Source organism: Papilio polytes, unplaced genomic scaffold, assembly GCF_000836215.1.
Source record: "Papilio polytes unplaced genomic scaffold, Ppol_1.0 DF822178.1, whole genome shotgun sequence".
Taxonomy (NCBI): Eukaryota; Metazoa; Arthropoda; class Insecta; order Lepidoptera; family Papilionidae; genus Papilio; species Papilio polytes.
Genome location: NW_013527026.1, coordinates 3,536,243 through 3,556,740, shown reverse-complemented (window position 1 = coordinate 3,556,740; position 20,498 = coordinate 3,536,243). Strand labels below are relative to the sequence as shown.

The window sequence follows — 20,498 nt, the reverse complement described above, 5'->3', positions numbered from 1 at the left end:
GGCATATTGAACATCGCCGAAATAGCTCAGTTGGGAGAGCGTTAGACTGAAGATCTAAAGGTCCCTGGTTCAATCCCGGGTTTCGGCAGATTATTTTTTACAATTATAAAACATCCGTTCTTAATTTTTTGATTTGTAAAGAAGCCATTACAATTTATGCTCTTTATTAAGATCAAATGCTAATAATTTCAAACGGTCTTAAAAAAAACTTATTAGCATCGCAACAATTTTTAATTTGGTTTTAAATAACAAGATTCAGATAAACAAGAAACCGTCGCTATACACGGAATCTGAATTCGCAATTGCGAAAGTTGACGAAGAACGGGTTTAAACATTTATTAGTGTAATTTATATTTATTCTAATGTTTTAAATTTAAAATATTTCTTTATCAGTGAAAAGGAACCTAGCATTAATTATGAGGGGTCATTAAACTGTATAAAAGCGGCTTCCAACGTCAAGACGGGACACATCGTTTTTATCACATTTGGCCCTCTCGAAACTCGTCAAACTAGCTCGCCGCTTCGAAACTACGACTATACGCGTGTTCACTCGCCCATTTGGGCAAGGGACATTCGTTATGTTTTATTTAACTCTGATCTTAGGAAAGTGAGATATATCATTTGAATATTTATACAAATTTAATTTCAAACTTTGTCTATCAAATTGACATTAAAACTTAAGAATCATAATTAGAAAAGCATAAAAACCAAGTAACCAAATTTGGGAACAAATGCCAGGTACCATTATTAAATAGTCGGAAAAAAAATTGATGTTATCTTGTTATTGGAAAATTTTAATTCAATATTAAATATTAAAAATCTTTCGTTAAAATGAATTTTACTCACAAAAATCCACGGGATTATGGTAAGGTGGACACGTCAAATTCATTTGTTGTAAATAAGGTAGAAGGAGATGCACGGACCCCATGTATGCGCATCGGCCGGCCACTATCGCGTACATTCTGTCCACCATATCCAGTAGAGCTGCGGAGGGCTGGTGCATGCTCACCACCACAGTTCTTCCTTGTCTGGCCAATAAATGCAGCAAGTACACCAACTGTTTGGATATAGAGCTGTCCAAGCCACTGGAAATAAATATAGAACCGTGATCAGAACTGTTACTACAAAAAAATCAATAGCTTTTGTGCTATGACCTAAAACGATTTTACTGTCAACACATTGCGAAAGAAAGTCCAATTTTGTTGTTCCTTAATCGTCTAAATAAGGCTTAGATATTAAATATTTGTTACTAAGTATTAAGCGAATTAAAACACAAAATACGACAAACAAAGATCGACTTTTTGTTCCATGAGATGATAATTCTATTCACAGAATTATCTTAACAGGAAGTGACTATGTATTCAATGTAATTGTTTATAATAATTATAATGTAACCTTCTGACTAAAGAAGATCACTTAATTTTCACATTAAAATACATGTATAATATGATATTGTTGTCTAGTTTTACCCAGAAATAATAAGGGAAATGTCAAAATATTTTATTATCAAATAAAAATCCACAAATAAATCAATTAAGTTTTATTTGTGGATTTTTGTTTTTTTTTTTTATATATCTTAGGAAATTGGTTGAAGTTCATAGAATGCGACCATGTTAGTGTTATAAAGGAAAGGTATTCGACTGTTTCTGTTCCTGAAATATTTAAAATCTCTTAAGTTCTTTCATCGGTGGATAATTCCCACTTCATTTTAATTTCTAGGGCTGCCTGTCGAAGTAATCAAGGCCTTTTGGGTTGCTGGCGAAAAACATCGATAAAAAAGTCTAGATTTACACATGCGATATCTTAAATTAAATAAATGTAGATATATGTTCGTTATCGAAGCAGGTGTTTTTGTGGTATTGAGATATTTAATAACATGACATGATAGTCACTTGGTTTGTTTAATAAAATTTTATGAAATAACCAATAACACCGTTCGGTCATATTGTGATAACAGTGCAGTTATTTGATTAAGAAATAAAAGAAATAAACAGAAAAACACTTAGGAGACGATTTTAACTTGTTGATTATTAGAGTAATATTAATGTGTATAATATCTCTACGTGATTTCACTAAATGCGGCAATCGCATGGATGGATTATTTAAAGGTGAAGGAGGGTATGTGTAAGAAGGAAGTTAATTTAGATACGACGACGATAGAGATAGGGAGATAGAGATAGTTTGCAGGTGTTACGAGAGGAAATAGATATGATAAGGTGTTTGAAATACCTGGTCGGTTCGTCGAGAAACATGACTGGGGGGTCACTGACGAGCTCGAGACCGATTGCAAGCCGCTTCTTCTGTCCGCCAGAGAGGCAGCCGGCGCGTGTATGCCTCACCTTCGTCATTGCGAGCGATGTCATTATTTCTTGTACCTAAAAATTGAAATAGACAGGTATGTAGTCGGAATATTGATATCATTGCCTCTGAGAGAAAAGTGTAATGCTAAAGAGATAGGATTTTAAAACAAGAATAAAATAAAGAGGAAGTAAAATTTTGTTTACTTATTAATAACTTTTGTGGCACATTTTAAAACTTGGATTAAATAAAGTTGCGGTTAAACTCCCGTGTCTGACGTGTGAAAGACCCCGATATGTCTGACTTGATACAAACCGTACTATATCTGAGTTTAGTTGTGTTTTCAGTAAATGTATTATTAAATTTTGTTAGTGAGGAACGTGGCAAACAAAGCATTAGCAGAAGGCAAACAGGATTAATTACCCTTTGTTTCTTTTGTTCATTGCTGATGTGGTTGCCTAGTTTGAGTTCGGCGGCGATGTGGAGGGACTCTTGCACGGTAAGCATATCCTGCACGTGGTCGTCCTGCAGAATGTAGCACGAGCGCCGCAGGAATCTGTTGTGGACGCGCACACGACCGTTCACATATAACGTACCGCTCGTTGGCTTCCTGAAAACATACGTGTTATTATGTAGTACAATATTCACGTTTATGAGATTTAATTACTTTGTTAAGTGTGTTTCCACGGTGGGTTCTGCAGACAGACGAGGACTGAGTATTGCAGCTAACAAAGTTATTTAATGTCCACTAAATTCATCCCTTGTGGACTAGACTAAGGTATATAACCTTTGCTCACTTTGCAGGGAGTAACCAATTATAAAAGTAGGTGGCATCGAGTAACAGTTACATACGTATTGTATTTCTAAAACATTCACCAGTAGAAAAAGTTATCGATTACTTTACAACACAGGCGTAAACAGGAGTTAGACGCAAACACTGTGAGCGTAGAATTCCACTGCCTTTACATTTGTATTGATACATATAGGAGTCTCTGATTTATCATAAAGAATGAAAAGGACGACAACATGATTTAATTCAGTATCACGGTAGTAGAGTTCTACGATTATTGATACAACTCGAGATAGCGCGCTATCTGCTATCGTAGCGAGAAAGTCGACAAGCTGTACTCGATTACAATATTATTAAGACTACTTATGTATAGTATATTTTATACTTCGGATTTTTGTCCAAGATAGACAAATAGCTTGAACGTTTGCCGGTTCCTTCCAATATAATACGAATTCATTTACCGCACGTGTAATTGATTTTCCTTATTGTTTCATGTGTTGACAATACTGAGTTATGTTGTGTTATAATTTCAGAAAAGAAATAGAAAGTAATAATCGGATATTTTTTATAACATCTTCCACTGATGGTACTCGAGGTATATGCACGCGCTTATACGATGTGACTAAACCAAGAATGACATAAACTACGCACAATTTATTCAAGGAGCGTGGTTCTAAATTGAGAGAAACGAGTGAGGTCAGTAAATTAATACTTCCTCATGATCTACATTCATACTACGATTGATACGAACCATGAGTAAAAGGTGCATCGTCGAAGCAAATTCAATTACATTATCGTGTTTTCACGTCATTCCACGCTGTAGACTGTATAAGTGTGGATCTGTACACTGGTAGAGATAGACCTAGTAGATGGGTAGATTACCTGAAACGTGATATGAACAAGAAGGGATTGGTGACTGAGATGACAGATATTAGATTTATTTGGAGTACAAAAACACGGAGCGAGGATAAGATAGGAAAGACGATGACCACGCTGTAGACTTAGTAAAGATGAAGTAATCTCAAGGCTAATAGTGGTCTAACTTTTAACTGAACAGTTATATAAAAAATAATACACAATAGCGTCGATGGGGCAGTTATTATTTTCGGAGCTGACCGGTCCATATCCTACACTTCTAGGTTTTATCCTCGCCTTGTATCAGTGTGTTGTTCGGATTTCGTATTTTATGTGTACAGACGCGGAAATTAGCTGTGTTCAACTTGAGGATAAATTGCCTTTTTCATTGCAATGAGACAAACAGCCTCTTCCTACCAACAACTGATTAGATCGCAGTATGTGGTTAAACACGAAGTGTAACAATGACAAGAAATTAGCCGTTTATTACTAACCAACTTTTTACCATAGACACATTTATAAGCTGCTTTGTATGTGTTTATATACTGTGTCTCGTTTTGAAATGTACAAACGATTGGTTGGAGTTTTTAAGGTGGAACATCGCCATTGTATCCGACTGTACGTATATCACATTCTTTTTACACTGAAGGAAAATGTAGTAGTGCAAAAAGAACATATCTTTCAAGAACCCGTAGGGGCTCTAACGTGGTTGACTATGGCCTAGTCACCAACTTAGACTCTAAGGACTTCGGAAATATAAGCTGAAGTTATAAATGTGTTAAGTATATTGTTATATTACAAGGAATATTGTAGTGATTTCCTTACCTTAGAAGGATATTTTATTATTTTATTTTCCGACCCATATGTGGCTGGGTGCATTCACATCTTTGTTGTCATTAACCGACTCTGAGTGCATTAAGTGCGCTTGCACGCGGAGCAACATTCATATTATATCCTTGTAATTGTAAAGGCAAATACGGTTTACCGGAAAGGTTTCCATTCAATACCATTTTTGTATGCGTACTCGTTTTGTCTTTGTTACGTGCAATCGTAAATTATTTGAATTTGGCACAAACCAACAAACAATATCTACGTATTGATTACAAACATGTTAGCTATCATTTTTGTATAAGAAGCATTTAACAAAGTTTTTTTGTTAATTGAATATATTTTTCTGTTGCTCGTTTTAGGTAAAAAACAGTTGCCCAATAATTTAATAGATATTTTTATTATCATTCAATGAAAAAGTCAATTATTTTAAATCCTAAGCTTCAAGTTAGTTTATGACTATTGTAGAACACTTTCTACTACTATCGAATCGTTTGTGAAAAACTTCATATCTACTGTCAATACAAGTTTTAGCGCTACTTGTGCCCTGGGCGGGATTCAAACGGATCAGCCTTTTTGTCATTCTTTGGGGAGCTAGAGGACCAGAGATTTTACAATACTATAATATTGGCAGACTTAGGCACCTATTTGATTTTTATTCCAGCTGAAGCAGTCTCGGGCGAAAGCTAGTACAATATAACTTTATAACTACTTAATAATAATTGTATTCAAGATTTGAATGTTGGTTTGCCTTAAAAATGAAGATGAGAATGCTTCATCAAAATTAATTGGAAATTTCCATGATGGAGTAGACTTTATCTGACACTAATAATTAAATTATTCACGTATTTGAATATGGAATTAAAAATTTAACATTAAGTGTAGGTAACTACTTATAATAAGCATAATAATTTGGTATTCTCTCTACAGAACAACTAAAATTTGTTACTTAATAATTTCCTTATCTTATATAAAAATTAAGATAATGGTGTCAGTGAACTTTGATAAAAATGTATAAAATATTATTATTTAAAACATTAAATAAAATTAATTTTGCTACATTTGAACATTACAATTAATTACAAGAATAATTTAAAAGTTACATTAATTTTCAAGTGTGTAACTGTCAAAGTTTGGAAACGTTGTATTTAAATATTCATTTACTCAATTATTTTTATCGACGACTGTTAATTAGTTGATGATTTTATACGAAACTTGTAGCTTTATTAATATTTAATGGACATAATTCCAAAGCGGAATTCAACTAAAGCTTGATATCATTATTTCAAATGTTGATTTCTCATTTCAAACGACTTAATCACACAGTCACGATACTTCTATTGTCATCACTTATCTACACTATGAAAAAGACATAGATAACCATAAAATATCAGGCAAGTTGGAATCCACAGTAAAAATGTTTCGCATTGGTTTAGAATTTATCTCTTCTCTTGAAAGTATCGAACGGAAATACCGACGCTTGCCGTCAATTTGACCCAATCTTTAGCTCTTCATTCAATAAATGAAGATTCCAATAGATTCATTCAAATCCAATATAAATTCACTACTAAAGGATAAATAAATCGCTCGTTCGTTAGAAAAATAACTGATGACTAATATAAATGTATCTACTAAGGTTTTTCTTGACATTTTCAATACCATTTTTGTTTGACTTATTAAAATAGTACAACAATGTTACTAGCGACACTACAATTTAAATATGATAACGCGTAAGTCCAGTGTATGACTGATTAGAAATTATCAATTTAAAATTTAGTTGCTATGGTTATAGAAAGGACGAGTTTCAAATATGTGTAAGAACATAACGACGATGATGACACGATAATAATGAAGTACATTAGGCAGTTAATTTAGAAACTGCACGCATTGTGTGGAGGTTCCTTTCTGTGCAGCCCTGACCACTTGTTGGTTGAGTCATCGGATTCCACAGCTGGTGGTGCTCTATTTTTTAGAATGCATGTTTTATTTCATTTTTTATACAAATCATGTAAAACATACTACATACAAAATAAGAAATAAAGATAATGTAAGTACATAATAATATCATAATAGTTAAATACATGAGTTCGCAGGATACAAAAGTTTTTTTAAAAACACTCTCTTCTTTATTTCCTGATCGTGTAGTAATCATGTTAAAGAATTCACGAAGCGATGCATGCTGCTTGCCACAAGGTGACATGTTTAATCACTCCTATATCGATCAAATTATTTTTACCTTTATTGCAGATCTTTATTATCTGTGATTAGTTACATTGTATCAATAGCTTTGGTGTGGATAGTGATAAATGCGTCTACAGTACACATGACGTAAGGCTCGTAATTGATCGGTTTTTAAACAATTGTGTTGGTTTCTTTACTTATAACATTGAAAATCGACCATTAAGTATTAGTGAATCGAAATTGAATTTTCATTATCTCCTATGCCGCGCCCACTAAATGATTAGGTTGGGCGCTGTTGCGTGGATGAGGTACTTTCAAATGCGTTATAGCCTTTATTTTGTAGTAGACGCATTAACAGCGAGGTGACGATAAGGGATATGGTAGGTATAACCGCGCGTCTGATCTGAACCACTCCATGGCAACAATGACACTTGAACTAGTTCATTATTAATAAACAACCTTGTTATACACATTTGTTATCTATTTTTCTCCACAGATTGTGAATTGCTTAATCCGAAATAGTCTTTACAAATCTTTTAATTGTGCTATCAAAACTATCAACTATTTTACAACCTTGATTATGTTATTAAGCATTATAAAGAAATGGTGGGTGAAACTGGTCGGGTTATATAATACAAAGGACCTATAGATGTTCTTGCGTCAATTTATATTTCATTTTAATGTAAAGATGTTGAGGCTTGAACGAATATGAGTACGCATGTAAGTACATTATGAATTGCTACGAATTCCTCTGATAGCTCGAAAGATTATGAAAATAAACAAAAAAAAAGCGCGTGCTGTGAAACGACCACTAACGGCGCATAATATCATTTTAGGATTTATACAATTCTCCAATTATATTTAGAAATATTTTATATGTAAAGCCATAAATAATATGTTTTTAAACATGTTCAAAATAAACAGTTTTCCTCACTTCGTTTGGCCTTAGAGTCGTCGTCACGTAGAGTAACGCAACATGTTGTGCATGTAAATATAGATGCGTTTATATGTATACTATGTTATAAATACACGCGGAGGTTATTGTACTGTATCCCACTATACGATGTTTTCGTTGTATAAAAGCTGTGCGCTACGATTTTACCTAACATTTGGTCGTCAGTTCATTAGCATCACGTTAAATAGTCTTTTTGATTATTTCCTAATATTTATTATGATAATAGCTGTTGACCGCAACTTCTTCCGCACAATACTATTTAAAAAAAATATGAATACAAATGGGAACCGTAATTGTTTCCGGGATAAAAAGTAACCAGTGTTTATGTATATCTATGTCAAATTTCATTGAGATCCGTTCAGTTGTTTAGGCTGCAACCTCTAACATTCATTCGAACCTACAATTTTATTATATTAAGTAAGAGTAAGAGATACATACAAATACTTAGGTCTAAAAAAATAATAACAAAAAACTTCATGATAAAAAAAATTACCTATTCGGGTGTAAACATTCTCAGCTAGATAACAGTTTCTCGAAAAATAGAGAAAACAATATTTTTATGTTTCTTCATACACGATTCTATATGAACATGTTACTGCTATTTATAATTATTTCTCAGCTTACTTAAAACAGTGTCAATTACAAGATGTATATTTAAGGTCTCCTCTTTTTTCTTGATAAAAATGTAATGTTTATAAAATTATATTGCGATAAAGTCAACACGTAATTATTTACATCGTTAAATAATGCAGTAAAAAAACATTTCATATTAAAGTAGCTACGTATAATTTTGTTATAGTTATCAGAATGTTTTATGCAAAACTTAATTGTAAAATAGCACAAATTGTGGTTTTACTTATTTCATTTATTTTAAAAGTTTATTTGCTATTTTAACACTGATTTTACGCGACCAAACAAATTTCATTCGGAAGTGTAGTGTACATTCGTCCCACAATATAAATAGACACGTCGAAATAGCTTGGTGCGATCACCTCGTTCCCAGGGGTTTTTACGCAGATTACAAATTATCATATTTTTTAGTTTTACTTAACATGTTCTAAATTAAGAAGCAGCTCTTAAAAACTATGTGACTATCTTCAATAGGGTCAAATTCCGTCACATGTAGGTTAAGATAAATTGTAATAAGACGATGTAATGCTGCTTGTAATAAGTGTTAACATTGACACAATTTACATGTCTGCGGCGATTATAAGCAAAATAATATACTAGTTAACACGTTTACTGCGGCAAATAGAATCATAATTCTTCATCTGGTGCGGCGGCGGACCAAAATGCGCCCCCAATTATATTTCCACCAGTGCGTGGGCAGGTCTTTCTAGACCCACTAGCACTAGGATAGATTAAATTGCTAAAACTTTGTGGAAATATAATGTTGTATGTAATGTAACGTTTTGCATAAGCGAGATGGACATAGTTTTCTTCGTCCGCACCAGCTTATGTACCACGTTGGGCCGATATCGGCCTGTTACGCAGCGAACGTGTTAAAAACAACAGACGGCTACTTAGAATAAACCGTTTGGTATTGTCTGGCTAAAGCTGGCGATACACTATGATGTCATTTGGGAATAATAACAGAGTAACTGTTCATGTAACCAAATTGATCAGTAATGTCTTTGTACTTCTATTCTGTAGAAATAGTGACAGTAAAAACCAATTTACTAGCCATTATTTAACAGACGATAGTAGTAACTATATGTAATACGTTTGTTGGTGTGTACGGCCGTTCACACTGATAACAATACACACGAGTTATGTCAGTGGGCGCGCATTGTTTCGGTCTATTTCAATTTACGCATTCCTTTGTATTCATATACGAACCTTGTGTATGGCCGTGTCGTCTCACCCAATGCTAAGAATTCCATTCTAATATTGAAGACTTTATTTTGTTATTTAATTTATATTAAAAAAATAAACAATGCCAATGAGCTCGCAACGTGTGTTTTTTGACCGACTTCCCAAAAGGAGGTACTCAATTCGTCTGTTTTTTTCTGATTATTTATAAAACCCATTATTAACTGTTGCTCGCGACTTCGCCCGCGTGTATTTAAAACTTACAAAGAATATAACCTATGTTACTCGCTGATAACGTAGCTTTTTTAATAGTGAAAGAATTGTTAAATTCCGCCCAGTAGTTTTCGAGTTTCAATACATACAAAAATACAAATCTTTCCTCTTTATGATATTAAAAACAATCTACGTTATACGTTTCTGAACATATATATGAACATCGTACGTACATCACACTATTGTAACATATTTATGTTAGTAAACATCACTATAGTATACGGAATAGTGAAGCTGTCTAATATTATCAAACAATGAGCCATGTTCAATGGACTAAGTAATGTGTTAATACACTGTAACTAAGTTTCACGTGTTGAGTAAACAATCAGTTTCTGTACACCAGTGTAACAATGTTAATCTACACCTCTATACTAATATAATAAACCGTAAACACAGTTATGTAGGATGTTACCAATTAAAGAATGTTTTTAAATATTTTTTTTATGAATAGCCTTACACTTGCGGCTATATATTTCGACGCTATTAAATTTAGGGAGTAAATAATTTGCAAAATCTTATGCAGGATAGAAACAAATACATAGGTGTACTAAAACAGGATTGAGCTGTTGTCGAAAATTGACGCCGAGCGAGACCTCAATAACTGTCCGTTCTATTCCTCTCTGGCGATTCTTTCACCATTAAAAAGCTTCGTTATCAGTGAGTAACCAAGGTTATTTTTATTTATTTCACGGAAGTCGCTATCAACAGCTAGTTTACAATAAATGTTAGTAGTAACTTACGTGTATCCCGCAAGAATGTCCATGAGGCTGCTCTTGCCGGCCCCGGACTGGCCAATGATGACAGTCAGCTCGCCGGCGTTGAAACTGCCGCTTACATTATTCAATACAGTTTTACGACCTGCAAGAAATTGAAAGTTACAGAGCAAATTCCAAATACCTACTTTTTCTTAGCAATTATTTTCACGAAAATTATTTTACCTTACACATTTCTTAATGTTATTTAGATAGTGAGTTAAAGGGTACGATCGTACAACTGTTAACAATTAGGATTGTTATTAAGCACAAGTTTAATAACGAATATAATCTATACATACCTATAATAAAATTGGAGTGAAGGAAGAAGGAGTGTCTGTTTGTAATATCAAAAGAAAATTTCCTGGTAACGAAACTCGCATTTAATTTTTTTTTGTCTGTCTGTTTGCCCGTTAGCCGCGTTTGTTTCGGGTAATCACAGAAAGGGCTGTGCCGATTTAAATCGGACTTTCCCTGAAAGGTAGCTGACATAGACGGGCACTTATTATCTTACTTTTTGACTTCCCAAAAGAAGGAGGTACTCAATTTGTCTGTATGTTTTTTTTATCTTAATATTTCGCATTGTATGGACAAAGTCACGGGCAACAGCTAGTAAAAAATAAAAAAGAACTTTAATTAAATTAAGCCTATACAGTTGACCTTTTTGTTCTAACTTTTAGTGTTAGTACGTTTGAAGTGTGAGAATCTTGCTACATCCAATTATATGAATAAACAATTTAAAATAATTAGAGTTCAAAGTCCTTTTCATAAGGGCATAGCTTTTACCGTTCTCCATTGCAATAATAGGTTCGGCTCGATCTATTGATGTATGTAATTGAAGGTATGATAGATAAATTGCTGTTACAAAATGAGCACTTCCGTCATTTGCACGGCAACAATGAGGCTGACGGCCCCGGGTGCTATATTAGGATAATACAAGGCACCAAAACTGATGTCGGATGCGCCCACTATAAGAACATTTATTTAGAAGAATTTGAAATTTTCTCTCAACCGCTATAAAAGCATAATCTAGGTATTCGAGATTGCGTACAACACGCGAGGGGACTAACTTGACAAGGTCAGTATTTTCATGTAAGTATGACGGGGCCCTTTAAGAGTAACGTAAATAGGAATTTAATATAACAATATGCATAATCAAAGCATAAATAAAGCGATTGTGTTTAGTTATTTAATAAAATAAAGACACTTATTAAAGCTTCGGGCTGTAGACATGGCGATGGCCACATCTAGTTAAGAATTTGTTTAATCAATTGTTTATTTCGTCTTTTACGGAAGGCAAGTAACCGCAATAACCGAGTTTGTTTCATTCAGTGTAACCATCAAGGCCATACTGGACTTGACAGTTGCGTTAGTCACTGCAATTGTGACAATCTGTTTAATTTGTGACGGGAAACAATTAAGAGATTGCTTAAACTTAATTTGCCTATTTTTATCTTTTCATTATTTTCAGTTGAGAATTGTATCTTTGTTGGTAAGAAGTTGGTAATCACCAAACGCCAATGTTTTGAAAGTTAGAAGAAATTTAACGAAAACAAAAGTGTACAGTTTTTGCATTTTATACCGATTTTTTTTATTACGGAGTCGTTTAACAAGTAATAGACACTTGTGTTTATGCAACATAGTAACATTTGTAATTTATTTGTAATTAACTGATTGTCTCATTAATGTAACTAACGTTGAGATCAATAATTATAATTTTTAATGAATAAGTACAAAGTTACAAGAAATACCCAATCAAGTACACATTATAACGAAATACAATTCGGAATGTCCTACGTGTACATTGAGTTAAGGTGTCTCAACCATCTATTTTTACTATAAGGTCTAATGATGACTAAAAGACATCTTTAATTGAACATGTTACGTTTCATATTTGCTTGAAAAATAAATATTTATCTGTAATTAATGCTTCACTACTTGCTAAGGTTATGTCTAGTCTAAGGAACTAACTTTTAGAGTAGCAGTGGTATAAATCATAATAAACATGGCATCGAGTTAGTATCGCAAAGTCTAAAAGGAAACTGGAGAGATATATACGGCGTAGTTTTATTAAGAACAACGCTAGAGATATGTACTCACTTGATAAAGTGGACGGTTCGTAATGGTATAAAATACGAGGATAATAACTATTCTATTATATTTCTTGTTTGTGGCTCTCCCTCAGCGGATTGGGCCGATGTCAAGTCCTTGTGATTTTATTCTAATTTGGGAAAGACTGGCAACAAATCTCTGCTTTTGGAGATAATACCTATTTCAAGGAAGAAATCTTTGTACTTAAAGTAGGACAACAGTGGTAAGGTCACGCAGCTTTGATAATATTTACAATATTGCTGTTTTAGTATACATCTATACTATTATAATAAAACGTAAACACACACTTTTTTGTTGCCTAAGATGTCAGCAATTACAGCATATTTTTGAATAATTATTTTATTAATAATATGCCCTACAATTACGTCACGCTTTAGGCTATATATTTTCACGCCATTAAAATTAGGCGGTAAATATTCTGGATTAAAACCCTAATGTGGGTAAGAGACCATATGTTGCTGCCAACATCAAGAAAGTATGTTTGCCAAGGTTTGTCATGTCAAGTCATTTTGACATTGATAATTTGATAAATATAAACAATAAAATAAAATTTTCATAATTTCATGCGGATGAAGCAACACGGGAACAGCTAGTAATATCCTTGGGAACCCTATTGGAATGATCTACGTTAGGGGATTTAGCTATCTAATGTAGTAGTTTTGTATTCATTTTATATTTTTCGCTTCTCTCTCTATCTACGTATGCATTGTATTTATTATAGTTCTTTTGCCCGTTTTTGACTTACTTCTTGGACGTATTTCATAGTACTAGCTAGATAGTTTTTATCGACAACCATATAAACCGGATCAGTTAATGATAATGATATTGGTTCGCAAAAACACTCTTGTTTAACGAGATTAATATTATATGTCTGAATAACAATTGAAGTTAGGTAGGTACACGAGCGTGAACTAACAAAAATAGATGTCCGTGAGTGTTTGCTGAAAAAAGTCTTACTTAATTATAAATTTAAATTCGACAAATTAATTCAAAAATTTACGGCCTCAACATTTTAAGACTAGTTTGCAGTTGACTGTTTTATTGTACATTTGTTTCGTAAAACTAGTTGAAACCTTTGCAAAATTGACTTGTGAGCAAGCTAAGGAAAAAGTAGTCGGTAGGAAACAAAGAAAAGTAGATTCCCCAGGTTTTAAAATAAACAAAGTTAAAAAGATAAGAAAACATGTGTAGCAATGTGCCGACAATAATGCTCGATGAGCCATTACCCGATAAAAATGGTTCGTAGTTGCACATCTGAAACAAGGTAAAGAATTGAAGTATGTAATAAGTCGAAGCTGAATTAATTACCGAATTGTCTAGAAACATTGACGTTTTGGAGAAGTTTTTTGAATGCTAATTTTGCATTTTTTTGTTCGATATTCTGGTTCTCTTAGTTGTTCTCCTTGAATTTAATCTGAAATTGTGTAAAGTCAAATCTATTACAAGGACATGCAAATGGAAAGAGATAAAGATGAATGAATTGTCAATAATAATTATGATAACGTTTTCCTTCTAAACCGATTCTATTTCACGTATTATTAAATGTTAAGATTAAATTTCATTATAACTTAATAGACGATAAGTAAGTGTTTATTACTATTATTCAATGTATATCTTTACGGCTTTATACAGTGTGTTTCTGGAAGTTAGGAAAACGTATGTTTATGCAACGTAACGTATCTTATTCAAGCTACATTGCTTGGAATCTCATAAGAAGTGTTAAATTTTTGATAGTCAGCTGGTATTAAAAAAAAATGAAGTCGAGCCTTCCAATACTTTTAACGCAAATGTCGATCGAAGTTAACAATTCCTAGCTTTGCTGTATAGCTCTATCGCCTCAAATGTCTACAAATTGACGGAAATTATTTGGCAATTTTCACAGGTTTTCCTTAAAAATGCTTATTATCTGTTTTTTTTTTAAGAATTCTAACATTAAAAGTTATTAAAGTTCTTATTGGATTAATAAGAATTAAAATACAAGTACGAGTATTCCTAATTGAAAGCTTAACGTTGTATCTTAGGATTATATATCGTTTTCTTAGATTTTATAACTTTGTTGTTTTTAATTTTAAGTAAGCTTATGTTAATTATTGTACGTAATCCATGTTTATTATTTCTTCGATGGTTTTATTAATGTAACGTCATTACGTACATCTGCAAGAAAACAGTTGAGTTTTATCATTTTATGAGATGCGGACGTAATTAATGGGCAATGTTTTAATGATCACAATATTTTGTTGTTATCGCAAACTTAAATTAGTTTATTCAAAGCAAGATACTTATTTCGTTTATTTCAAATTCGCTGTTTTATCGCATTAGTCTATGATACTCTTTATAGTACACAATTTAAGCGCCAATAGACTAATGGTTTGAAGTATGGACTACCGATCTTGCAAATCGAGAGTTCGAATCCAGGTATTGACTATTGTCGTGTAACATATACTAGCACAAGCCTAGAGCTTAGTTGGAATGGTCAAAGGAAATATTAGTGAATTTCCAAAAATCTACTGATATTGTAAAAAATGGTAACTATGCCTTGAACATACTAATTAAGTCAAACTTTGATCATTTTAATTGCAAGGATTTATCAAACTTTGAGAACATTTTTCAAATTCATCTCTGCACTTAAAATGGTCTTATTTTGTTAGTCATTATAAGTATGTATTAATTATTTTATATTAGTTGTTACAACTTTCCTTTTGCTCTTGGCTCTTCTAGTAACAAGTTCTCCTAATATGGCCTTTATTAAGCGTGTAGCCGAGCTGGTTAATATTCTTGTAGGAGATTTTACGTTTGACTTTCTAATTTCATAAATAATTTCTATATTAAAATCTCCTATTTCAAGGTTCTGTATTTTCAAGACATCGACAATCTTGTTTCTTTAAAAATTAGGAAGAATATTTGAATGTAAATGTATTTATTTACTCACTCCTTTTAGACTAGGATACGGAACTGATGGTGTCGTACCATCATTGGGTTAGCTGATGAAATCTATTTTTTAAACATTATTTTTTTTAATAGAGCTACCAAACCCAATCCTGGCATGGCAGTTCAATTGCCATTTTACTATAACTGACTGACAGTCATTTTCAGTGTACTACTTAAAATATTCTAATGAAATAATAGTAAATATTACACAAACAAAATTTTATGAACCGCGATACAACGCAGCCATGACACAAAAAATAACAATTATCTTGCTTAAAACTGGTGCACGCAATGCAATGATAATAATTAGAGCAATAATTTATAACTTCACTAACTGAAAATTAAAAACTCAATAACAATAACGAAAAAGTAATATAAAAAAGTCAGTGGTAGAGCCCGCTACAAAAACATTGTTTTCGGAATGGGAAGTCTCAATTAGTGAAATACCACGATACGCCTATTATCAGGCAGACTCCGTTGCCAACTCATATACGTCTCTACCGCGAGACTCGGACACTCGGAGCTTCAGCCTAACTTTAGGTTGATGTTGAAGGTGTAAAGACAGACTTGATTTAGAAATATGCTGAGATTCTTACCAGTGAGATGGCCTTGTTCTTGACTTTTTCCCCGTCATAACTTTTTCTAAATTAGAATAAGTATTGTGGAACCTACTCTACATTTTGTGGGTAAAATTAAAGTGAATTTAAAAGAAGAGTGGATAAATAGGCAGAGGAAATGTCCATTTAACTTTTATAGTATCCTTTGTCCATTAAAAGTAACTGGGTTTTGCGAGTATCTCGATTGATCATAGGTTAATTAACAGGTTGTTTGTTTACCAACTTTTTCAGTAAAAAATAAATAAATTGACATGGACGTTAATCTTGCATCAAGCTAATTTAAATTACCGGAATACAATTTGAGGTTAAATATGTGTACCACATGTTTCGGCTTCGGTATGAATAAAAGGCGCGTTGATGATCTTCACATGAAATAAAAATAAACTCGTTTTTAGGAAAGCAAATTTTAAAATAGTAAAGTTAACGCTAACACCTCTCGCTCTACAAATATCCGCGATGTTTTTTGTTAGGAACAATAAATTATAACGCTTACAAATGCTAAGCTACAATGGGTTACAATATTTTTAATTTTATAAATGTTTATGATAACAAAGATCTATGTACGAAAGGTTAATAGAGTATTATAGTATCAAGGTAGAATTGAATTTCAATATGAGTATAAAGTCAGCTTCTTTGTTAGTTTGTTTACTATACGATGATAACCTTAATAATATGCATTTGTTTATAGCAATCTTTTACATTTGATATATGTTATTTGTACTTTAAATAGTAAGGAACAAAATTAAAAATATCAAACCAGTTCCTACAGTTATCACAGTTTAAGACGTCGACAAGTTTTCTCGTTTCTAAGTCCGATTTAAGAATTACATAATATTTTTTTCAATAATAACACTAGCATCAAATTATGTAAGTTGTACGGCGAGACCACCACATTTTTAGGTCTACCGCCAGATTAATTAGCGTATACATTTCACTATCATGCAACGCATGATAATGAGAGTTCAAACGTAGATAACTCACAAGGGCAACCATCTACCATTTGTTAATGAGTATATTGTATAATTTTATCAGAGCATTCCGTAAGAAGTGCACAAAGCTTTATCACTCACCTCCCGCCAGAATGCCGTGCCGCACTTTGTATGTGATATCTTGGAAGGAAATGTTGAGTGAGTCTTCCGACGACGACGTCGAAGCTGTCTCTTGAGATACGGATTGATTGTCGACAACCATTTTGATAACTTTCACTAGCACCAAATCACGAAAGGTCGCTACAGCGTTAAAACAAAGAGTTTAGGTTCCATCGCGTTGTCATACAGCGCTGTGAACGTAAAACGTAAACAAAGAACGCGTCTCAAGATTACAGTCACAGAGACTCCCGCACATAGGCACCCGACGTCTAGCGCCACACTGGACTGGTTGTAGTGTTTGCGCGCGCGGCCCACAACGTTACAACAATTATCGGTCGTTATCCCCACCACGCTTCAGTCAGCTGCGAAGCGCTAAATAGCTGTTATCTCTTAAATTCACTACACAATTAAATAGTAACATTATTAGTAGAAAAAACAGTTTGCCTTACTAAAGTAGCTTAAGATTAGTAACGGTAGAACTATTTCAAGTAAACAACAAACATAATCACCCATTAATATTCGAGTAACTCTTCCTGTTGTTTTGTAAGATTTTTTTAAGTAATTTAAAAACAAAAATATGTGTTGCTGTTTTCCTAATGACCATTTTATCGAAGCATATACTGTCTAGTAATAACTTTAACAGCGTAGACCTCGTAAACAGACATCTGTAAGCTAGCTAGCCTTTTTCTCTAGATAATGTAAAATGCAAAACACTTCTTAGAAGTATTAATAGTAGCTGTCCCCTTACACCTAGCTTAGATCATCAGCTGGCTACGCCTGTGTCTGTGGGAAGTATGCACTTGTGGTACTTGCAATTGACATAATCAAAACAAGCATGTGCGCAATATAAATAATGCTCGTGTATGGAAACGATATCGAGTCATAAAGATCAACGTTCACTGTTGAGTCACAGTGCAAAAATGAACTAATTGATCTCTTTGTTAAAACAATGTCATATGCTGTGAGTATATACAAGGAGAACGTTAGTTATGGGGGTGGAAGGGTACACCGGTAGAGGTAGACCTAGAAAGAGATGGATGGATTGCGTGAAAGGTGACATGATCAAAAAGGGAGTGATGTCTGAGATGACGTTTGATAGAGTTATGTGGAGGACAAAAACCTGTTGCGCCGACCTTACGTGAGTAGGATAAGGAGGATGATGATAATGATACACTGCGCGTATATATTTAAGTTATGGTCTGCTCTGGGTTAAATAAACTAAGGGTCCAAAACTGCTGTATTCATAGTTAGTGAGCTTTTATCCAAAGCTTTTCATTACAATTTATAGTTAGTGTAATTTAAAACAATGTTTTGCTTGAACGCCTGTTTAACTTTGTTCTGCAACTGATCTAATTTCAACTTAATTGCTAGGTTGAATTATCTTTTACTTTGAGAATTTATTTCTGCAATATTTCAAGTTTATTGTCGGGATTTTTTTTCGATTTCTCGTTATTATCGCTTTGTATTTATAAGTGTTTTTAAATTATTAAATACGTAAAACTTGTAGCTACAGAAGCTGTAGAATGTAGTACCTACTTCACTAGACTAGATTATTATTGCTTTTCAAATCCTTCAAATGTCGGTGTCTGTTACATAACGCGTGAATAAAAAAAACTTTATAGATAGTGTGGACACGATTCACGAGCAAAGTATATTTTTATATTAAAAAGTTGTAAAATTGGTCACGAAATAATACGAGTGAAATATGCAAATGAACTTGGCAACACTACAGGTTTCAATAAAGGCTATGGAAATTAATTCTTTGAACACTATCGTTTGCATAATATGCTTTTTAAATTAACGAATATGTTAACCCTATTTCACTCGTTAACATTTTATTTGGAAGCCACGTTTTGACAACACTACTTTAATTTTTATGAAGTAAATTTTTAAGATAGCCTTGTTATTCGGATGTATGAAACAACATCAAGCTTGTAAAAATTTAACATACAACTGTGGGAATCTACTCTTATATCAATATAAAAACTAATATTTCGCGCTAAAAGTCCCTTGAACTGCCACAATAATAAATTAAACTTGTTCTTGCTACCAAAACAAGTTTGTCGAGAATTTTTTTTTGGCAAATATTAAAATAATTACTGAATATTTAAGACGGATTACAAGTACTTATTTTTTTTTTTTAATAACTATCATAAAATTATTTATGTTACTGTCACCCCTGTTTAGGTTTGGGTGACCATTTTGTGTTCATGTTAATTACCTTGATCTTGGCCAATTAAATTTTAAGCATAAAATCTGCTTTAATATATATACGTATAAACTTAGTGTTCCATTCGCTCTTCTTAATTATCTATATTTACTTCTATACTAATACTATAAAAAGGAAAAAATTTCTATTTTTTATCTATTGAAATAACTCGAAAACTACTGGGGTAAGTAGTTTTTTCTTTTTGAAAAAAGAAAAAATTATATAGCCTATCATCTCAGTAAATGCTGGTAATAAAAACACCATGGCATGTATTAGAAAATAATGTTTAAAATAAAACACAATAAGACGAATTACACTTATATTAAAAATTTTACTTCAGGATGCGGCTTAGTTAAGTACTGGTAAAAACAATCGCATGATATCACAAATTTTTACTGTTTTTAATATATAAGCAAGTTTGACATAAATATAATCAATTTAATTTTACTTTATAATGAACATTTTCTGGAAATATGGGGGGAATAATATAAAAGTATTTATTAACTTTGGTATGAGATGAGAGAGACATTTACTTCACAAAGATATTAAAATAAAATAATTATATAAAACACTATTTATTGACAAAAAAAAAAAATCTTTGTTTTCGAAGCTGTTATCATAAATGGACTTTTATTTGAACTATGTAAAATGTTTTACTTATAAAGTGCAAACAAAAAAAATCATAATTATAGTTACTTGACTCTCTAGAAGCCTTTTACTTTGGTTTTTATAGAGACATTTTTCTTTCTTGAATAAGTACTTGTTCATTTTAACTCACAAAACTTATATTTTAACATTAA

General features: G+C 32.7%; 1 protein-coding gene and 1 non-coding gene across 2 annotated transcripts in view; one reads left to right on the top strand and one right to left on the bottom strand.

The window, feature by feature from the left end:
• Positions 1 to 17,786, bottom strand: part of LOC106106427 (ATP-binding cassette sub-family G member 1-like) — a 21,637-nt gene extending 3,851 nt beyond the window's left edge. Inside the window, exons 1-5 of the mRNA XM_013287006.1 lie at positions 17,472 to 17,786; positions 10,733 to 10,850; positions 2,722 to 2,908; positions 2,230 to 2,375; positions 842 to 1,085 (exon numbers count right to left, since the gene is read on the bottom strand). Of these exons, the coding sequence (XP_013142460.1) occupies positions 842 to 1,085; positions 2,230 to 2,375; positions 2,722 to 2,908; positions 10,733 to 10,850; positions 17,472 to 17,592 (816 nt within the window). The 5' untranslated portion in view covers positions 17,593 to 17,786. The remainder of the gene's footprint in view (positions 1 to 841; positions 1,086 to 2,229; positions 2,376 to 2,721; positions 2,909 to 10,732; positions 10,851 to 17,471) is intronic.
• Positions 16 to 88, top strand: Trnaf-gaa. Its single transcript has one exon. It is a non-coding gene; the product is annotated as a tRNA-Phe (tRNA).
• Positions 17,787 to 20,498: the final 2,712 nt, after the last annotated feature.